At 37.3% G+C, this 20,712-nt stretch overlaps 1 protein-coding gene and 1 long non-coding RNA gene across 3 annotated transcripts in view; one reads left to right on the top strand and one right to left on the bottom strand.

The window, feature by feature from the left end:
- Positions 1-8,658, top strand: part of LOC143642713 (uncharacterized) — a 75,573-nt gene extending 66,915 nt beyond the window's left edge. The window contains exons 5-6 of one of the 2 annotated variants that reach the window (XR_013155819.1): positions 6,388-6,416; positions 8,534-8,658. This is a non-coding gene — a long non-coding RNA (uncharacterized LOC143642713). The remainder of the gene's footprint in view (positions 1-6,387; positions 6,417-8,533) is intronic. The other variant, XR_013155820.1, reaches the window with a different exon arrangement.
- RAB21 (RAB21, member RAS oncogene family) overlaps positions 1-19,076 on the bottom strand; it is a 28,696-nt gene extending 9,620 nt beyond the window's left edge. The window contains exons 1-4 of the mRNA XM_077111444.1: positions 18,656-19,076; positions 10,228-10,287; positions 9,344-9,451; positions 6,992-7,055 (exon numbers count right to left, since the gene is read on the bottom strand). Of these exons, the coding sequence (XP_076967559.1) occupies positions 6,992-7,055; positions 9,344-9,451; positions 10,228-10,287; positions 18,656-18,802 (379 nt within the window). The 5' untranslated portion in view covers positions 18,803-19,076. The remainder of the gene's footprint in view (positions 1-6,991; positions 7,056-9,343; positions 9,452-10,227; positions 10,288-18,655) is intronic.
- Between the last annotated feature and the right edge of the window lie 1,636 nt (positions 19,077-20,712).

Here is a 20,712-nt window from a genome sequence, read left to right as displayed (position 1 = left end):
ATTTTTGTTCTAATTAAACAAAACCCTATAAAATTTTTTTAGATCTTTAATTCCTCTTTTTCAAAATTCCACCAGAATCACCTATAAAAAGAATGACGATATTGAAAGCAGATAATCTCTTTACTGTCTCAAATGAACATTTAGGGAAAATTATTCAGATACAACTTTAATACTATTTTAAAAAGCTACTAAGCTATTATTAAAACAGCTCTTTTAATATAACTATCATTCTAAGTTTAAAAAAATTTTAAATCCTGCTACTAAATTTTAAGTAGTACCTCTTTGTACGAACCAGTATTCACAATAAATTGCTAGCGCAAACTAAGTCACAGAAATCTGACCTATTAGTGACTAGACATCTTTCCAAAGCTATAAAACTTCTGTTTTGCTCCCATATTCTCTTAAAAGCAAGACAGTGAAAGAAGCTTTGAGCTCATATCTGCTTCAATACTACCAAGCAGCTACATAGGGAAATTTCTGATAAACTGAAAACAAGGACAACCACCAAAGGACCAACTTGAAAGTATAGTACAATGAAGATTATAAAGACAAAAACAGGCTGGAGGTGGGGGGAGGGGGGCAGACTCCTCCTGCCAAGAAGAGTACAAAGTTTATCTTCTGTAAAAGTATGTATTTGAATTAGGAACATGAAAGGATATTAATATGCCCAATGATAAGGGTGTCAATTCTATCCAAAGTGATGAACAGACTGAATGTAATCCCCCCAAAACTCCAAAAACCTTTACAGAAATGGAAAAGCCAATCATCAAATTTATATGGAAAAGTAAAGGACCCAGAATAGCCAAAATCATCTTGTAAAAGAAGAAAAAAGTTGGAGGAATCACTTTCAAATAAAACTTGTATTACAAAGCCACAGTGATCAAAAGAGCATGGTAAGCCCCTTGGAGGGAAGCGTGGTGGTTCCACAGGAGGCTTAGGAGGTGGGGTTGCTACTTGATACTGAAACCCTGTTGCTCAGTATATACATGGGGGAACCGAGTGGGGGGACACGATATTTTTGGTGGCAGTAGTTCCGATCCACAACGGACAGAGGTGGCCTAAGGATATAATGATTGAGGAATGAAAGGGAGAATTATGGTGCATACATACAATAGACTACTGAGCAACAGCAAGAAGAAAAAAGTTGTAAGGAATGCAAACTTAAGGACCGTATGCTGAATGAAATGTCAGGAACAAAAAGATAAATATTATCATGCTTCAATCATATGGAATAACTATAATATAAAAATCAAGTGAAATGAATTCAAGAACAAGGGTTATCAGATTGGGTCCCATCGTAAAGGGTCCTAGATTGTAAACTCTTATAGCAGTCACATATATTCAGGAGTTGTAACTTTTATTTCTAAATTCTGAGATACTGAGCTGTTTTTCATAACCAGGTTGTTCCCAGAAACTTCGGGTATTTATGTGACACCTGAGACTCAAGAGTTAGAGCTCTGAAGCTATAAAAGTCAGTAGTATTCCATATACAGGAGCTATTTTTCTACTTAAAAAGCTCAAAAAGTGACCAGACTTTGAGTAAAGATATGAATGAAGAAGATTTGGATAGGACTAAGGTAAATCAGAATATAGAGTAAAGGATGATACTGTCCGTATCTTAAAACTTCAACTTCTATGTAAGACCAAAGGGAGAGATGTTTATTCGGTGCAAAATTTATATTTTGGTTAATGTATTTCCCAATTTAATTCATATGGTCAGTTTAATTGAACACCATAATTACATGGAATCTCGAGAGGGTATGAGATCTTGTTAGTTTGTCCAGGTTTGTGTGATGTCCCGATAAATTCCAGAGTAATTTGGGCAGTGAATAAAGAAGTATTTGCAAAGTCCCCTATGGGGGACTGAGGAGAAAGGAGGAAATATTCAATTTCCCCACTTGGAGAATTTCTGATATTCTCACAAACAGTGGGGACAACCAAATCAACAGGCCAAGCCCTCGATCTTTGGGTTTGCCCCTATGAAACTTATTCCTGCAAAGGATAGGCTAATCTACTCAAAACTAAGCCTGAGAGTCACCTCCAGAGAACCTGTTTTGTAGTTCAGATGTGGCCTCTCTAAGGCAACTCGGCAGGTGAACTCACTGCCCTCCCCCCTATGTGGGACATGACTCCCAGGTGTGTAAATCTCCTTGGCAACGTGGGACAGAAATACTGGGATAAGCCGGGACCCAGTAGCAACAGACTGAGAAAGCCTTCTTGACCAAAAGGGGTAAGAGAGAAATGAGACAAGATGAAGTTTCAATGGCTGAGAGATTTCAGAGTTAAGAGGTTATCCTGGAGGTTATTCTTATGCATTATATAGACATCCTTTTTAGTTTATGGTGTACTGCGGTGGGGAAGGGAAGTACCTGAAACTATTGAGCTGTGTTCCAGTAGCCTCGATTCTTGAAGACAATTATATAAAGATATAACTTTTACAATGTGACTGTGTGATTGTGAAACCTTGTGTCTGATGCTCCTTTTTTATCCAGGGTATGGATGGATGAGTAAAAAAACATGGATAAAAAATAAATAAATAATGGGGGGGAACAAAGGGTAAAATAAATTGGGTAGATGGACATACTATTGGTCAATGAATAGAAAGGGTAAGGGGTATGGTATGTATGAGTTTTTTCTTTTATTTCTTTTTATGGAGTGATGCAAATGTTCTAAAAAATGGTAAGGGTGATGAATACACAACTATGTGATGATATTGTGAGCCACTGATTGTAAACCATGTATAGAATGCATGTGTGTGAATACTTGCCAATGAAATTATTAAAAAAAAAAAAAAACTATGGTAATGGCACAAGGACAGATACTAAGACCAACATGAATCAAATTTAGAGTTTAGAAATCAGCCCTCATATTTTAACTGATTTTTGACAAGGGTGCCTGCCAAGTCCATCTAACGGGGAAAGAAAGGTCTTTTCAACAAATGATGCTGGGAAAATTGGATCTCTGTATGCAAAAGAATGAAAGTAGACCTCTACCTCATATCATATACAAAAATTAACTCAAAATGGATCAAAGACCTAAATATAAGATCCAGAACTATAAAACTCCTAGAAGAAATTGCAGAGAAGCATCTTCACAACCTTGTTAGGTAATGGTTTCTTAAGACTTTACACAGAAAGCATAAGCCACAAAGAAAAAAATAGATAAATGGGACCTCATCAAAATAAAAAACTTTTCTGTATTTTATCTTTGAAAATGACTTTATCATGAAAGTAAAAGACAACCTTCTAAATGGGAGAGAATATCTGGAAACCACATACCCAGTAAGGGTTATGCTATCCAGAATATATAAAGAAATAATACAGCTCAAAAAAAACAACCAATTAAAAATGGGAAAAAGACTTGAATAGACATTTCTCTAAAGGAGATATACAAATGGCCTATAAGCACATGAAATGATGCTCAACACCATTAGCCACTAGGGAAATGCAAATCAAAACCACAATGAGATATCATTTCACACCCATTAGAATGGCTACTCTTAAAAAAAAAAAAACAGAAAATAACAAGTGTTAGAGGGAATGTGGACAAATAGGAACACTTATTATTGTTAGTGGGAATGTAAATGGTGTAGCCTTTGTGGAAAACAGTTTTGGAGTTCCTCAGAAAAATAAGTATTTGAATTACCATATCAACGAACAATTCCACTTCTAGGTATATATCCCAAAGAACTGAAGGCAGGACTTGAACAGATATTTTCACACTGATGTTCAAGTGGTATTATTCACTGCAGCCAAAAGATGGAAGCAACCCAAGTGTCCAACAACAGATGAATGGACAAACAAATGTGTCATATATTTACAATGGACTATTATTCAGTTGTAAAAAGTAATAAAGTTCTGATACATGCAATAGCATGGATGAACTTTGATGACATCATGTTGAGACAAATAGTCTAGATGGAAAAGGTCAAATATTGTATAACCTCTCTTTGTGATATAATTAGAATAAACAAATTCAAAGAGTCAAAATACTGGTTACCATGGCTTGGGTAAGGTTAGGGAATGGGAAGTTAATGCTTAATTGGGGCAGCACTTCTGTTTGTGGTGATGAAAAGGTTTTGGTAATGGATGGTGGTGATGGAGGCAGAACACTGTGAATATGACTGACACCAATGAATTATATATATTTGAATGTGGTTAAAAGGGGAAATTTTAGATTATATATGTTACTAGAAAAAAGTATTTTAAAAAAACAAAACACAGGACTCTATAACACAGTGAATCCTAATGTAAACTACAGACTATAGTTAATAGTACAATTATAATAATATTTTTTCATCAATTTTAATGAAGGTACCACATTAATGCACAATGTCTATAACGCAGGTGGGGGATGGGAATTCTGTATTTTCTGCATGACTTTTCCTATAACTCTACAACTTCTGTTAAAAAAAATTTTTTTTCTTTTAAATTTAAACATAGTATTATGACCTGGCAATTCCACTCCTAAGCAGTAGATCTCCAAAAGAACTGAAAGCAGGGACTCAAATAGTACTCATAGGCCAATGTTCACAGCAGCATTATTTGCAATAGCCAAAAGAATGGAACATCCACATGTCTGTCTACAGATGAATGGATAAACAAAATATGGTATATACAAACAATGGAACATCATTCAGCCATAAAACAGAATTAAAGTTTAATATATGCTACAACACGGATGAATTCTGAAAATATTAAGCTAAGTAAAATAAGCCAGACACAAAAGGATAAATATGATTCAACATAAATGAAATATCTAGAAAAAGCAAATTTATACAGACAGAAAGTAGATTAGAGGTTACCAGGGGATGGGGGAGAGGGGAAATAGGGAGTTACTGTTTAATGGATACAGAGTTTCTGTTCTGGGTGGTGAAAATATTTGGTAATGCATAGGGCTGACTGAAGCACAACATTGCAAATATAATTAATGACACTGAATTATACTCTTAAAATGGTCAAAATGGCAAATTTTATTTCATACATGTAACCAAAATAATTTTTTTTAATGTAGCAACCTTTCTGGCAAGAACATTGAGTCAGTGTCAAGCTTCCATTAGTTTGTAACTAATGATCTAAATGAGATTCTTGTGTTACATTAAACTAGATAAGTTGTTCCCAAACTCCATTAGACACATAGGATACATTAGAATTATAGCACAATGCCTAGCATAACAGAGCCATAAAAACATGTATGTGAAAGAAAGGAATTTAGGATGAAAAGAGAGAATTGATTAAATCCTAGTCCCATCCACACAGAGATTCTGATTTAAGCATATCTGGAATGGGGTGAGGCCTAGGAAACTTTTTTTCAAGTTCTCTATGCTATCCCTGACAATAAGTTAAGTTTGGGAACAATGCACCAAAATAGGCTCTCAATTACTTCCTACTCCAAATTCTAACTAAAATTTCACGTTATGCTTGCCAATAGAAAAAGAGTGAGCAAGAGAGCTCACCAATCATTAATACACAATAAATAAATTGAAGAATATTTTACCCTACTTGAGATATATTCTTAAACCTTTTTATTACATGAACATGAAGAATATGAAGCTTAAATGTAACGAAGTTAAAAGTAAAATTCATAAAAAAAGTAAAATTCATAAGCTTATAACACAGCTAATTTTGTAATATTATTTTGTGACCCTTGTCAAGCTGAGACTTCTGCTTTCTCAAGTAGGTGTTAGTTATTTTTCTTTCTCTCTTCTGAGATGATCAGAATCCCAAATAATCAAATCTTCAACCATTCACCTACGGTGGCCCCTTTCACACCCAGCAAGTCTCATATACCAGACACAGCCAGGCAAAACTCACTAAGAGACTAGCCAGAGCTTCACTAGTGTCCAAGTGAGAAATATTTCCACCATCAAGCCTTATAACACCCTGGTTCTAGACTAAAAATTAAAACTCTTCTCCCTGGCCTTTTCTTCACTAAACTTGCACCCTGAACTGATACTGTAAACTTTACCAATCTAACGGTGTCAAGATACAAGAAACAAACATTCTTAAAACCAAAAGCAGAATTTTCCCAAGCTGACCATTCTATTCTTTCATTTCCCCACCAAATCCTCATCCTCCACTAAAACTACCCTGTTTTCCCTCACACCATCCCTACTGTATCAGCCATATATGAAGGAGGAAAGAAAGCAGTATGAGGCTATATACTTCATAAAGATTAATGATATCTTTATGAGGATTAATGCAGAGGAGTCAAACTGACTTCAGTTCAAATCCCATCTCTGACAGCTTTCTGAAACTGGGCAAGTTATTAAGTATCTCCAAAGCTTAGCTTCTTCTACTAAGCCCTAAAAGGATTGTGATTATTATATGAGATAATGTCTGTTGAGTATACAGTACAGTGTCTGGTACACATTTTTTTTTTTTTTAGGTGCGTGGTCTGGGTGTCCCCCATGGAAGGTGAGCATTCTACCACTGACCCGTGCACCCTAGAACACTTTTATTGCTCAATAATTGCTATATCATAGAAATAAAGAAAAAGGGTATCAGAGAGAAATTCCTGAAGTCCAAGAGTAACTTTTAGAGTTCCTTTATCCTTTCCACTAAGAATATTCCTCATTTTAGTATATGATGCAATTGTATCCCTTGAGGTCAAATTTGTTCTTGAAGCAAAGATGTGTACATTTTTGTCAAATATACAGAACAAGAATACTGGTGTAGGTCCACCAGCTTTAATGTTATTATAAAATAGCTTTTTAATTCTTTTTTTCCTAAATAAAGTCTTATGGTTGAAAAGATAAAGCCTAATGGAAGTGAGGCTGGAGGACCGGAATCCTCACATTTTTAGCTTCCTCTTTGCTTCCCAAGGCATTCTGTGAAGTACAGAGTTTGAATCTCCATCTTCTAAAATATTAAATGCCGTTCTTCTTCCTTTTATCTCATATAATTTTAAAATGAGAATCACCTGTTTACTATTTCTTTAGTAAAGTATTCAGAAAACAAATGATGGTCTTTTAAAAAGTAATGATGCTTACCAACTATACATAAACAGATTTCATTTCCCAACATTTTTCGTAATTCTTTGACCCAGTTTTTCACCTGTGTATGCAAAAGAGCAAAAATTAAGACAAATCCTGTTACAGCTACCATTACAATATACAAAGACATTGTCAAAACACCTCAGAATTTTGTCTAACAGTCAAGATATTTAGTTATTACTAATAATGATTCACAGTATGATCATTTATAGCCAGACCATATTGTAAACCACACACACACATGCATGTACACACATACACACACATAATGAAAAGATCTCTATCACCATATGGGTATACACAGAAACACTTCTAATTCAAATCTTCATAAATCTCCCACAGATCCAAGAAAAGCTTTTGCCAGAGCAAAAGAAGTCAACACCAGCCTCTGATAAGAGATACTTATATAGCCACTTCGTATTTAGGAACACATGGATTTAAAAAAGTTCCTTCAGCCCTAATTAGAGGATATAGGACCTTCTATGCCTACATGTGGGCAACAAAAAAAGAGAGGGAATAGAAATTTTCATCATTTAGTGTACAACAGGGTTTCTCAACTTTGGCACAATTCACATTCTGACTCAGGTAACTCTGTAAAAGCACCAAACCAAAGTTTTCTCTGTGCAGCACCATCTTTTGTTTCATTCACATGTATGTATCAAGTTTTCAAAGAACCATTTCACTTCTCTCACTGATTTACATAAACTTTCAATAGCATTGGTATAAAATGTACATCTTCATCAACTTAAAAGAAATGCCAGAATCCTACAATATAATACTCTACTCCCTGTATGTATACTACCACAATCTACTAATCTAATTATCAAAAAAATAAAATCATGTTCAATTAGATTTCCCTTCACAGGTATCCTGTTTACCATACTTTTTGTGGTGATTTAGAGATAGCCACACATTCCTTGCCATGCCTCCCACAGAGAGGTAGAGTCTATTCCCTTTCCCTTTAAATGTGGGCTGGGTTTGACCAAAAGACTACAGGAGAAGTGATGCTGTGCAGGTCCAGACCTATGTCTTAAAATGCCTGGTAGCTTCTGCTTTTCCAACTGGGCTCCGGTTATTATATAAGAAGCTTCGGCTAGATATGGAATAACAAGAAAGTATGTGCAAGGAGTCCCTTGAGAACAAGACACCAAATGGAGTGAAAGGCCAGATGGGGCACCAGGCCTTCATGGACATTCCAGTTCCAGCCACACTCCCTGTTCAAGGCAGCTGCTATGTGACCCTACTGACATCACATGGAACAGAGGACCATACCAAGTCAACCTACAGAATAAAGAGAAATCACAAACTGTTGTTTTAAGCCACCAAGTTTTACAGGGATGGGGGGAAGGCTGTTATGCACCAATAGATAACTGATCACTTTTCAAATTAGGAGACTCATTCTTCTCTTAATCCATTAAATATCTGTACTATTTCTATGCAAAAAGAAAAAAGAATAACAGCATCAAATAGTAACTCCAAAAATATTTCAAAAATCATTAAACCACAAGCTATCTATCATTTCATTTGTCTATTCTTAAGTTTTTTCACAGGTCATTCATAATTCAAGGCTTAACTTGTGTACCTGCTCCACCATATTCATCTGGAAAAAACACAAAGCTAGAAAAAAAAAGCAAGCTATTTCAAGATGAACAGACCTACAACTCAGGCAAGAAAATTTTCTGCCTTGGAAATTACTTCTTTAGTTATACTAATTTATTCCAAGGGGGCTATAGGAGGAAAGGTCAAAGAAGTAACCAACCTATCCTAACTGATGAAAATTCAGAGATAAGTTTAATAGCAAATCATTTTTGGTCTCAATTTTAAAAGTACTGTATTTATAGTGTGCACTGTAAGAAGGGGGAAAAAAAAGGAAGAGCTTTAAAACAACTACCTAGCTTGTGCTTTTTAAATGTATATTATAGCTTCCAGAATATTAAATGAGGAGAAAGAGCTTAAACTTGATTTAGTTCTTCTGTTTTCATCTTCATAATAAGGAAGTCCGTGTAGCCACACCAAGTTTTCAGGTACCCAATGTATACTGAATTAAAGAAATACACATGATTTCTCTCTAAGCGAGGAAAAAAGCCTGTATATTTCTCTGAAGCTTTACTTCCATATATGACTATTTCCCTCTCCTAATATCAGAAAAACTCAAGAAATAAGCTATTAATAACTTTAACATGAAGGAAATAATCCATTAAAAAATGAGTGGTTACCATTTATCCACAAACTATTACCTTTACCTTTAAAACCAAGACCAATCACTTCACTGAACAAAGACATGTTAATCAGACTTGAAAAATCAGTATTGTTCTGATTAAGTCATCAATCCATAAATAAACAGAATACCTTTTGAAAAGAATCTTCATCTGTTATGTCATAAACCAAAATAGCTCCATTTGAATCTCTGTAGTAAATTGGACCCAATGCATGGAATCTCTCTTGACCTGCTGTATCCTAAATAAACAGATACGTATGAAAACAGAAGAAAAAAAATACATCTGATATTATAACTACAGTGAACTTTTGATTAACTGAGAAGTACAGCAAGGAATTACAGATAACTACAAAACAGAGTTAAAAGAAACAAAACAAGACACAAACTTTTTTAAAAGTTAAATTATAGTTGATACTTAATGCTTTACTGTGATACAAATGTCACTTCTCTCTGTCCATTCCTTCTCCTCCTTAGCAACCTCTCAATGCCCACTAAAAATCAGTTAAGTTGCCAAAGGGTAAGAATGGTCAATATATTATAAATCAGTTGCCCATGGACTAAGCCTTACCCTAAACTTAGGTTCCCTGCAAAGGCGAGAGATAGGGAAATAGAGGATGCCCCAGAGAACACCTACCAATTGGCACCCTACTGCACTACCCTTGCCCTACTCTATACCAATCACTCCCTTGGTCGGCTAGAACATGGAGACAATGGGAAAAAAGACCAGGGAGGCTGTCCATTCACCCTGTCCTCTCTTTGAAGTAGAAGTCCTCTGAGTTGATCCTTCTTCCCCAGCTGAAAAGCTATGACAGCAATATTCAAGCATTCAATTGTATTCAAGATATAATGCCAGATTTTAGAAAATGCTAAAATAAATAAATAAATAAAGGTTTGGCTAACCTTCAGTTAACTAAAAAACCCAAACATTCAAATTCCTATTTCCTGAGACTGAGTTATTAGAGAACAAAGAAAGAGGTGGAGGCCTCCACTCCCATAGTTGAAAAGGTTAACTTACCCATATGGCAAGGTTCACTCTTTTTCCACCAATATTTAACTTCTTTGTTAAGAAAGATGCCTAAGGAAAAAAAAGATATAATAATGTTTCACATAAAAGGTTTTTTTTTATCTTGATAGCTATATATGAATAAATTATCTCAATGTTATATTCAACTTATTTGGAAGAAAATGTAATTTTTCAGTTTTTATTAATGACTAAACATTATTTTCATTGATAAGAGAGCATTATTTACATTTTCTAAGAAAAAATATTTTGTTTTATGAACACACTTCATGAAAAATATAAAGAAAAATGGTAATTAAGTACTTTTTCTTAGTTTTCTCCCTATATATGTCAAGCAAAGTTTTTCTTAAAGCATTTCCTTTCATGCCCCTTATCTACTCACTATAGAAAGAAAAATTCTAAGAGTTTGCTAAGAAACAAAAAAAGGTTTACTGGTGGTTTATTTAACCATATGAATATCAATATTATTCAAAATGTTTCTGCAATTATAATTAAATTATCTAATATATATTTAATAATTGTCCTAGGTATTAATTCACAGAAATGAAAGGAAGTGGCTCCAGCCTTCAAGAAGTTTAGTGTCTACTGGAGAAATAAATACGTAAAGAGAATTACAGTATCATGTGATAACTGCTAAAATGGGTCTTGCCAAGTATACCATAAGGAGAGAGCTGAGAAAGGAAGTGCAAAGCCTGCCTAGATGAGTTTCAAAGAAGGTTTCAGAGAGTTGATAATCTCCCCTTTAGGAGTAACAGGGGTTTTCCTGACAGAGGCTGAAGCCACTGAAACCTGAAATACATGCTATGTTGTCCCATCCCACCCTGTTCCTACCCCGTGGGGAATTCCAAGTTGGTATAGTCAATGCCAGAGATAAGGCTATAAAGACAAGCAAAGGCTGACTCAAAAAGTCCCAGAATTCCACTTACTTTGTGAGTCTTAATGAAACCTGTTTCAAGACACATGTTATTTTTTTTTTAAATGTACAATGTCAGGTATATTTGGAAAATACTATTACTCTGTATTTCCTTTCTGAATTCACAATGCCCATTTGCACATTAAGGTTCTGCCAAAAGGAAGCCTGACAAATTGTGCTTCTCTATATATTTTTCAAACTCATTTGATCATAAAATGTCTTTTTCCCTGAAGAAATACCTATTGCATACTAAATAATGATTAAGAAATAGTACTATTGGCAATGGAGAATCATTAAGGGTTTTAAGCAGTGGGGAAATAAAAGAATTCTATTTTAGGAGAATGACTTGGGGAAAGGAAGGGAGGTTGGATCTGAAGGACAAGATTAAACAGAATGCTATTACAACATGGATAGAAAAACAAAAGGGCCCACACTAAAACCATAAAGATAGAATAGAGGGAACAGAATCAAGAGCTATTAAAGAGGAAATGTTGTCAGAGTCCCAAGAGTCCGTTGACATGTTTAAAAAAAGAAAAGAGAGCCAAGTTCAGGGCTATGTAGAGAGAGTCATTTAGATACATCTGTTAGAAGGAAGTTCAGAGAAATTAAGACAGATGAAAAACTAGGATGGTGGATTACTACTGAAATTCTGGGATCTGTCCTGTTACTACGTGTTGAAGGGCACATTAAAAACTAACGCTTTTTTCTCTTTTGCTTTGTATATATGTTATATTACACAATAAAAAAAGTTAAATAAAATGGATTGATAGAGCGCTAGATACATAGGTTGGGAGGGAGGGAAAGAGAGAGGGAGGAAGGACGAGCAAATGTGACAAAACATTATAACTGATGGGTCTGAATATCTAGGTAGATGGGGTACACTGGGGTTCTCTGTATGGGGGTTGTATTATTTTTGTAATTGTCCTGTAAGTTTGGAGGTATTTCAAAATAAAGTTTTTTAAGTATCAAAAATAAATAAGCTATCAGAAAACCAAGCTGGTGCTTGAGTTCTACATTTCTTGTCCTTAGTTTCTAAAAAAGAGGGATTATAATCAGTTTAGAGTCCAAACAAAGACTTTCAAAAGGAGAGCCAAAACTCACTTCTTAGGAGTAGCTCAAAGCACAAAGTAAAAAATAGCAGATATGAACACCAACATATTAGAGACTCATCACAGCCACAATTAAGAAAAACTCTTTGAAAAAACCACTCAACCACATGACTCCCAGGGATGAGCCAGGCACCATGGGATCAACAACACCTTCCTGATCAAAAGGGGGGAAAGAAATGTAACAAAATTATCAGTAGCTAAGAGAGCTCTAATAGAGTCACAGGCTATTCTGGAGGCTACTCTTATGCAAGTTTCTGCTAGATATCACTAATTATCACCGTTTGCCAAACTCCAACCAAAACCATTCCTGTTAACCCTAAAGAACACCTAGGGCTCTATCTGAGAGTTTACAAATGTTTCATGCACTAAGATCACTTTCCAGAAAGCTACAACCTCCAGACAGTTCCTAGGCCAGATAAGTTCTGAAACTCAGAGGGGCCAGCATCTTCAAGAATATCAACTATTTCCATCCCCCTATCCCATAACGTTGACACCCCTTTCCAATATGGAAAAGTTACAATGGGCAGAGGCCAAAAACCCTTAAAGATTGGGAGTAAGATCAAAGGAGGAATTACAACAGAGAAGACAGGATTTAACAAATGTATGACAACTGAGTCATTAATTGGTATATTTTTTTAGTCTCCAGTGTCTTATAGCAGCTAGAAGGAGAAACAACCCAAACTAAACTCTGAAATCTGTTCTATAACTACTTGTTACAATGTACTTTGAAATTTGCTTTTTTGTACATATATTTCACAATAAAAAACGTTAAACACACAAAACACTTAACTTTCTACAGCCCATATGTACAGTTAGTTGGTAAAATATGGTGGGGAGAAGAGTGGTGCACATGTACACAGATTTTTTCCCTTGCATTAGAAAAAGATATTATAATGAACTGGCCGAATCAACATTGACGGGGTTCCAGAGCCATTTAGAAGGTATTAAAGACATTCAAATATTAATCTTAAAAATCAGGAAACCATTTGATTCCCAGAGCCTGCCCATGTCAAAACAACAACAACAAACCAGGAAACCAAAGACTAAACCAAAGGCTATGAAGCAATGTATAAAATCAACTCCTAGAACCCTGAAGGCCAGGTTTTGGTTTAGGAGATTAAGGTGTTTAAAAAAAAAAATAGTAGTAGACTTAAGAAAAATGGTACACCACATCTATTTGTGGACCTCAGAAATTTAATCTAAGTCTTTATTTCCTCATTTGCCAAACAGTCAAAATACCACCTGCCCAACCAACCTCATAGCACTGCTTTCCTAATCAAATGACAGGCACCTACCCTGGATTTCAGGAGGCAGACAGGTAGAATTCCACAGAGAGAACTCAAAATGGAAAATGATTGTTGGTTTCCCTTTTTACACAGGAAACTGCCAAAAGAAACAGAATGCACTTAAATATGACTACGTAATCTTAAAGCACTTTAAATAAGGAAAAAAGGGGTACATCCAAAGAGAAGAAGGTGACCTACACAGGAACGCAGATCTAAGAAGAACCCACAAAAGACAAGAAGTAGTGACAACCAAAACGACACAATCATTTAATAAAGTAACCCATGGCTAAAGCAATGATAGAATAAATTATGAATAACAAAAGCCCTTCCAAGTAATGTTGAATAACAAAAGCCACTCCAAGTAATTTTCAAAACAAAAAAATTAAAGGAGTCCAGTGCCCCTGCCCCTATTAAACTGTCAGCCTTCACTAAAGGCCCCTTGAAGGCAAAGGAAGTCCGTTAAATATCTTTATATCCTCCAGGTAGCACAATGTTTGTGATATAACAAGTAAGAAATAAATGCTTCTTCAATTTAATCTGCTTAGTTTCAGTAGTATAGCCTTAATAAACGTCAAAGAAAAAGCAATACTCTCTCGCTCCATTTGTCTTTCTCATCTCTGTCAAGTTTACTGAAGCCTCAAATCAGAGGGGATATCACACAAGAGGGTATGTGTACTCTAAGTAAGCTCAACTTTCCCAGGCGAGGTAATGAATCTTGAATTCACAGAGCTTATTCCAAAAGAGTATTATTATTATTATTCCAAAAAGTAATCTTGCAAGATTATCCCCAAACTAAAAGTAACCTAAGGGGAACTCTGGGAAAAGTGGCAGTACTAACACACCAAAGCATGGCTAATGTCACACATTTTTCAAAAATAAGTGAATCCCAGAAATGTCAATCCCAGACAAAACTCTGGAATGGAGATTTTAAAAAATTGTATCACTCTAAGCAATTTAAAAATAGAATGGTCCCTGTGAAACAGCATGGGTTCTCAAACAATTCATGCCAAATCATTGATCTCAATACCGTTTTTTTGGCTTAGTTACCGTGAAAGGAAAAAAAACAACAAATTAAGCACAAACAATTCATCCAACAGCAAACACGTATTAAATAAACATGCTAGGTTATTCTGCGAGGTTCTCTACTTAATCTACATAGCAGTCCTACGAGAAGTATTACAATTTTATAAACAAGTATCCAATTTACAAACATTAAAATAATCTGCCAGGATCATGATGCCTGTGAACTGGGAGTCAGATTTCAAACCCAAGTCTAACTTCTAAGTACTTTCTCTTTTACCACATCATATGGACTCCTCATAAATCTGAATACTGCATAAACATAGAATAGTCTATCTTCTGCAAAGCATTTTGTGGTATCCCCTACATGCAAGCCTGATGTGACTAGGGTAAAAAAAGTTAGGAGATTTTGTTATATTGGAATAACCATTACGATTTGTGTCCACTAAGCAGTGGCCCCTACCAGTCAATCTGACGTTGTTTTCTGTTTCCACATCGTTATTATGAACAACACTCAGTTAAGTGTTTCTCACTTGGGGAAAAAGCAGGTGATGATCCATGCATAGTATGAAGAAGTCCCACTCTAAGTTTCTGTACTCCTAAGGAAATAAAAATGTACCTCTGATCATGCATCATTAGACTATAGCGAAACTTGCTGCAGACTTTGTACTTGGCCTATACCTCTTTCTAGCAATATCTTTATTAATAACACTGAAGATATTTTCACCAAATTTCCAGGTGACAAAATTAAAATCCAGACAAGAGGAACTACGCCTCGTTTGCTGCATGTCCAGGACCCCACCCTGTACATGGCCTTCAGAAGCTCAATGTTCCTTAAATTACAGAATTAAGATTTAAAAGGACATTAACAGACTTAACAATTGGATCAAATCTAGCAAGGCCAAGTTTAATGGATCAAAAACACTAGGGACAAAAAACATAACTGCAAAATCATAGAACAGAATTTGAGGGATTAATGCTTTTTTTTTTAAGCAATTAAGTCTAAGATGCTTTCTTTGACAGCAAGCCCAATATTAACTGATGTGACACCTAGTCAAAAAGCTCATGTAATTTTTTCTACTCAACCATTAGAAAAGGATTCTCATTAGAGGAAGTGACAGCATGCACTTTTCAGCTCAGTTCAAACCACACTGTACAGAGCATCAAACTTTAAAGAACAATAATTAAATATTGAGTCTCTAGAAAAGAAATGTCAGAAACGTGAAAGGATTTAAACAAGGTCATAGGAGATTCAAGTTAAAGTAAGAAGGTTTGCTTTCTCAAGAGAAGACAATTTCAAGGGGATGTAATAGCTGTCTTCAACTATCAGAAGGGATGTCCTGTGAGACTAAGATTCAGAGGGCAGAAAGAACTATGACAGGAAAAAGATTTTGGCTTTACACATGGAAAAACTTAATGGAAGTTAGATCTGCCCCAAAATGAAATGTCTCAGGACATAGTGAACTTTCTATTTTCTATGTATCAATTCACCTCACTTACAAGATGGACAAACAAAAGTGGACAATCACTTGACTGGGACATTAAAAGACTGAAGCAGTGAACCATAAACTATCTCAGATTTCCATCAGCCCTACAATTCTTTGAAATGCTAATGCATGAGAGTGTACTTTGCAAAACACAATGTATTTTACAAAGATGAGTAGTTTTGCTGACAAGAAAATAAGGGTAACCTTCCTCTCATATGATATATGATACAGAAAAAGATCTCCCCTCCATTTGGAAATAAAAGCATACAAGGATATGTTGTACAGGTCACAACGAAGTTAAATTTCCCTGAAAAAAAAAGATTAGGAAAGATGAGGTGATCTAATATATAAAGAAAAAGAGCTTAGATATCGCACTGTTTCCATATAGTGGTATGCAACAAAACCCTTAATTCTGTAATATAAACCAGATATTGTTTGTGATGACTTACTGAATATTTAAAAAATTAGGACTGTTTTGCTTTTTATACTGGAGATCTACTATAACCATGCTCTTTTGTGTAGATGACAGTGTTTTCTCTGGTATTTAAAAATCTTTATCCTGCTTTTAGCTTTAAAGGAATTTTTAGAAAGTTATAATAAAAGTGTAATTTTTAGGCTGAAGGGCTAAATTATCTTTTAAAAATACATTAAGAATACAATTACAATAGTTTCCTTCTTATTTTGGATATGTAGAAACAAAGGAAACCAAAGGGGTTGTTTACTAATATCCAGAAGCAGTGTGACAATTGCTCAAGATCTGAAGTCAGACCTGGGTTCAAATCCAAAATCAAGCCACTTAAAGTCTTATGACTTGCAACAATAAAACCGCCAGCAAATTACTCAACTGAACCAAGCCTGTTTCCTCACCTGTAAAAGGGACTAATCCACCTCAAAGGCTGCTGTAAGGATTAAATGATAGAATTAAAGCATTTAGCACAGTAAGAACTCACTATATCTTAGTCATTGTCATAACTTTGCCTAAATGAATATCTGAACTTCCAAAAGACCATCGGTATTTATTCTACAAATTTCTTTGGTCCAAAGCACAAGATTATCACCAGCTACATTCAACAATGACAACTCACTATAAAGAAATGTTAAGTATTCTTAGACAAGCATTTAAGAAGAAGAAAAAAAGCAATGTCCTGACACTTACTGTTTGAGACATCATTCTTTACATAGGAGTAAAAAGGGAAGAGTAAAAATAGACCATGAAATCAGCACCAGAACATCTTTGTCAATTCTAGACTCAGTAATTTAATAATAGCACCAAACTTCAAATGTCACAATTAGGAAATTGGGCAGTCTATTAAATCGTGTCTATGTTCATGCACACTACACAGTCACTAATTAAAATCTATTATGTAATTTGGAGCAGAAATGATAAGACATTTTACACTGGGACAGGTCTAAGTACTTTTACATATATTTACCCTGCAACAGCCCATGGTTTAGGTACTATTATTATTACCACTTTAACAGACAAAGAAACTCAGGCACAGAGAGGTTAAGTAACAAGCTGAACATCACACCGCTATTAAATGATGGAGGTGGGATTTGAACCTAGACAGTGAGGCTCAAAAATCAACTGGAGAGGGTGCACGGGTGCTTCAGTGGTTAGAATGCCCGCCTTCCATGCGCTAGGCCCAGGTTCCATTCCCGGACCATGAACACCCACCCCCTCACCCCCGAAAAAAAATCAACTGGACTATACAGTCTATATGATCCAGTCAGTAAGTAGCATTTTTTTTTCCCTCTGACACGTGAAAACGGATTTCTTGGGGGCAGATTACAACTCCTTCGATATTCAGGCTTCGCTCCCAACTAAGGATTCACGGTAACACTTTTTGGACTAACCTTAAGGTAAGTGCAAAAGAAATCCGGGTCTATATTATAAGCAAAAGAAATAAAGCAGCTAAGCTTTTATTTGGGGGACCAATTGTTGGAGAGTATTTACATGACGTTTCCATGTGGGTCAACCGACCTCGCAGAATGTAAGTGACCCATAAGCCAGACCCACGCAGGCAGCAAAGAAACTGCGTAACCCGCATCGGCAAGCGGTCATTTCAAAAACCCTCCAGAGACGAATGTTTCGCCAACCAGAATGTTACTGGAACACAGGACAAAATGGAACTTGCATAAACACTTAGTCATCAGTAAGCACTGAAGTTATAAATCACCTAGGTCGCGAAATCAAACCCGCAAAGTTCCTAGTTCCGGAAAAGAAAAAGGACCGACAAAGTGACTGTAGGGTGAAGGTACTGGCAGAAGTGCATCAAAGGGGAAGAGCTAGTCCACCGACGGCGATTGCCCGCAATGCAAGCAGCCACCACGGGGAACACTGGGGACTTTAAGAAGGCCCTTCCATTTCCCTCCTAAAGGCCCGTCCTCACACTTACAAGCGCCCCCAACTCGGCGTGCGCCCGGGATGAATTCAGAAAGCCGAGCGAAGGCGGATGTGACAGGCCTGCGATTTGCAAGCCCAGCTCAAGGGGCTCAGGGCAGCAAAGTCCTCCCAGCCCCAGAGGGGCAGGCGCCGCCGAGGAGCCACCTTCCGCTCCCCGGGGCCGCTGCGGTTGTCGCGGCCCGCCCTCCCAGGGTCCGCACCTGCAGAGTGGTGATGTGCTTGTCGTTGAACTTGTTCTCACAGTAGCGCAGCACCAGCGAAGTCTTCCCCACGCAGCCTTCCCCGAGCAGCACCACCTTGAACGAGTAGGCTCGGCCCGCCGCCGCCCCGCCGCCGGCCGCAGCCATCCCGTAGCTTCGCCGCCGCAGGAGCACTAGAAATGCGCCGAGCTCGCCACAGCCGCAGCAACGCCTTCACAACAGAGGCCCGCACAGCCCCCTCCGCACCGGCACCACCAGCCCCGGGTGCCGTCTCCACTCCCTCCTCGGGGCGAGGCCTGGAAGGACCGAGGGAAAGTCCGAGAATGAAGGGCCAGCCACCACGTCAAGAACCACAGGAAAGGAGAACACTCCTTCTACGCCTCCCTCTAATGGCGTCTCCTTCCTCCGACGTCACACTTCGGGTCACGTGATCTCCGCGGCCGTGGGCGGCCCCTCGGCCGGGGGACCGAAGACTTGCCTGGACATGGGCGGAGCTTCCGAGGCCTCTTCCGGGCGCGGGAAGTGATGCGAGTTGTGCACCTTACCCACAATCTATCGCGCACCGAGACTGCCTGCCGGCCACCACCAACTCTGCAGTTAGTGGGAACCTCCGGGAATAAGGAACCAGTAATTTGAAGCAAACCCAACTCAGGTGGAAAGTTGAAATGCAAGCTACTGACCTCCCACACTAGGGGTCACTGTAAACCAAACCTGCTAAGTGTGCCCTTGAATCTTTCGACAGTATGTCTTTTCCTGTAGGATCCCACATCATAGCTACTGAACTTCTTTCGGTTCTCCAGATCCCACATCTCAGTATTTATCTTTCAGGTCTTAGCTTAAATCAAAGACTTCCCTGACCAACCAATTCCTGCCTGTGCTTCCACCTCCCCAACTAAAGTAGGTATTTTATAACGCCGGTATTTTCCTTAACAGCGTTTACTACACTTCAGGAAAGTGCTTTGCTGAGTATCTCCTCTCATTTGGTTGTAGGTTATAGGCAGGACTGTCTGATTTGTTCATCTTTGAATTCCTAACCCCTAGTGCTAGACACATAAGTTTTTCTGTCTTCCACTTTGAAATAAGATTCTGACATTCACTTTGGTATAACCCGCTTGTTTGATGATTGCTCATTTGCCTCCCATTCCTTCCGTGAAATCTACTCTTCCAAGAAGCCATACATGTGTTTCTGAAATTTTGCAACTAGAAATCTGGTGTCAGGCAAACATATTCTCTTTCATCAGACTCATTTTATACTTTAAACCAGAATTTTAAAAATCCATTCATTGAACAAATTCACGGAACAAATATTTGAGTGTGCTTACCATTTTCCAGACATTGTGCTGAACAGGACACAGTTGCTGTCCTCAAAGAGCTTACATTTTAGCAGGGGAGACAGGCATACTTAATTATGCAATGGATACTTTCATGGCAATCTTTATAAAGCAGCTCAGAGTCAGGAATCAGACTCTTAAGCAAACGAAGGGTTTGCAGTTGAAGCAAATCCAAGGGAAGGACATATCATATTTGTATTTTTAAAAGCTCACTCTATGTGATTATACCAGGAACAATTGGTTTTTTACTTAGGTTGGATTGTATGATGTGTGAATAAAACTCTTTAAAAATGAACAGAGGGTGGGCAATGGTGGCAGAGTTCTCGCTTGCCATGCTGGAGACCTGGATTTGATTTCCGGTGCCTGCCCATGTAAATAAAAAAGAAAGAAAAATGGACTGAGACCAGTTGAGCGTCCTCCAACCAAGAGGTGTAAATAGGGACAGAGGTGGCGGAGGACTGCCCAGCTACTTCCAAGTCTCCAGCATGATTGAGGCGGGTCATCCCCCTGGGACAGCAAGCTCAGCACCCACTTGAGAAATGGAAAAGCTGATCCTCAAATTCATATGGAATTGCAAGATCCCCCCCCAAATAGCTGAAACAATCTTGAAAAAAGAACAAAGTTGGAGGACTCACATTTCCTGATTTTAAAACTTGTTACAAAACTACATAATCAAAATAGTGTGGTACTGGCACAAGGACAGACATAGAGACCAATGGAACAGAA

Source organism: Tamandua tetradactyla, chromosome 7 (assembly GCF_023851605.1).
Source record: "Tamandua tetradactyla isolate mTamTet1 chromosome 7, mTamTet1.pri, whole genome shotgun sequence".
Classification (NCBI taxonomy): Eukaryota; Metazoa; Chordata; class Mammalia; order Pilosa; family Myrmecophagidae; genus Tamandua; species Tamandua tetradactyla.
The sequence above is the reverse complement of the archived record's forward strand: the minus strand, read 5'-3'. Positions and strand labels throughout refer to the sequence as shown.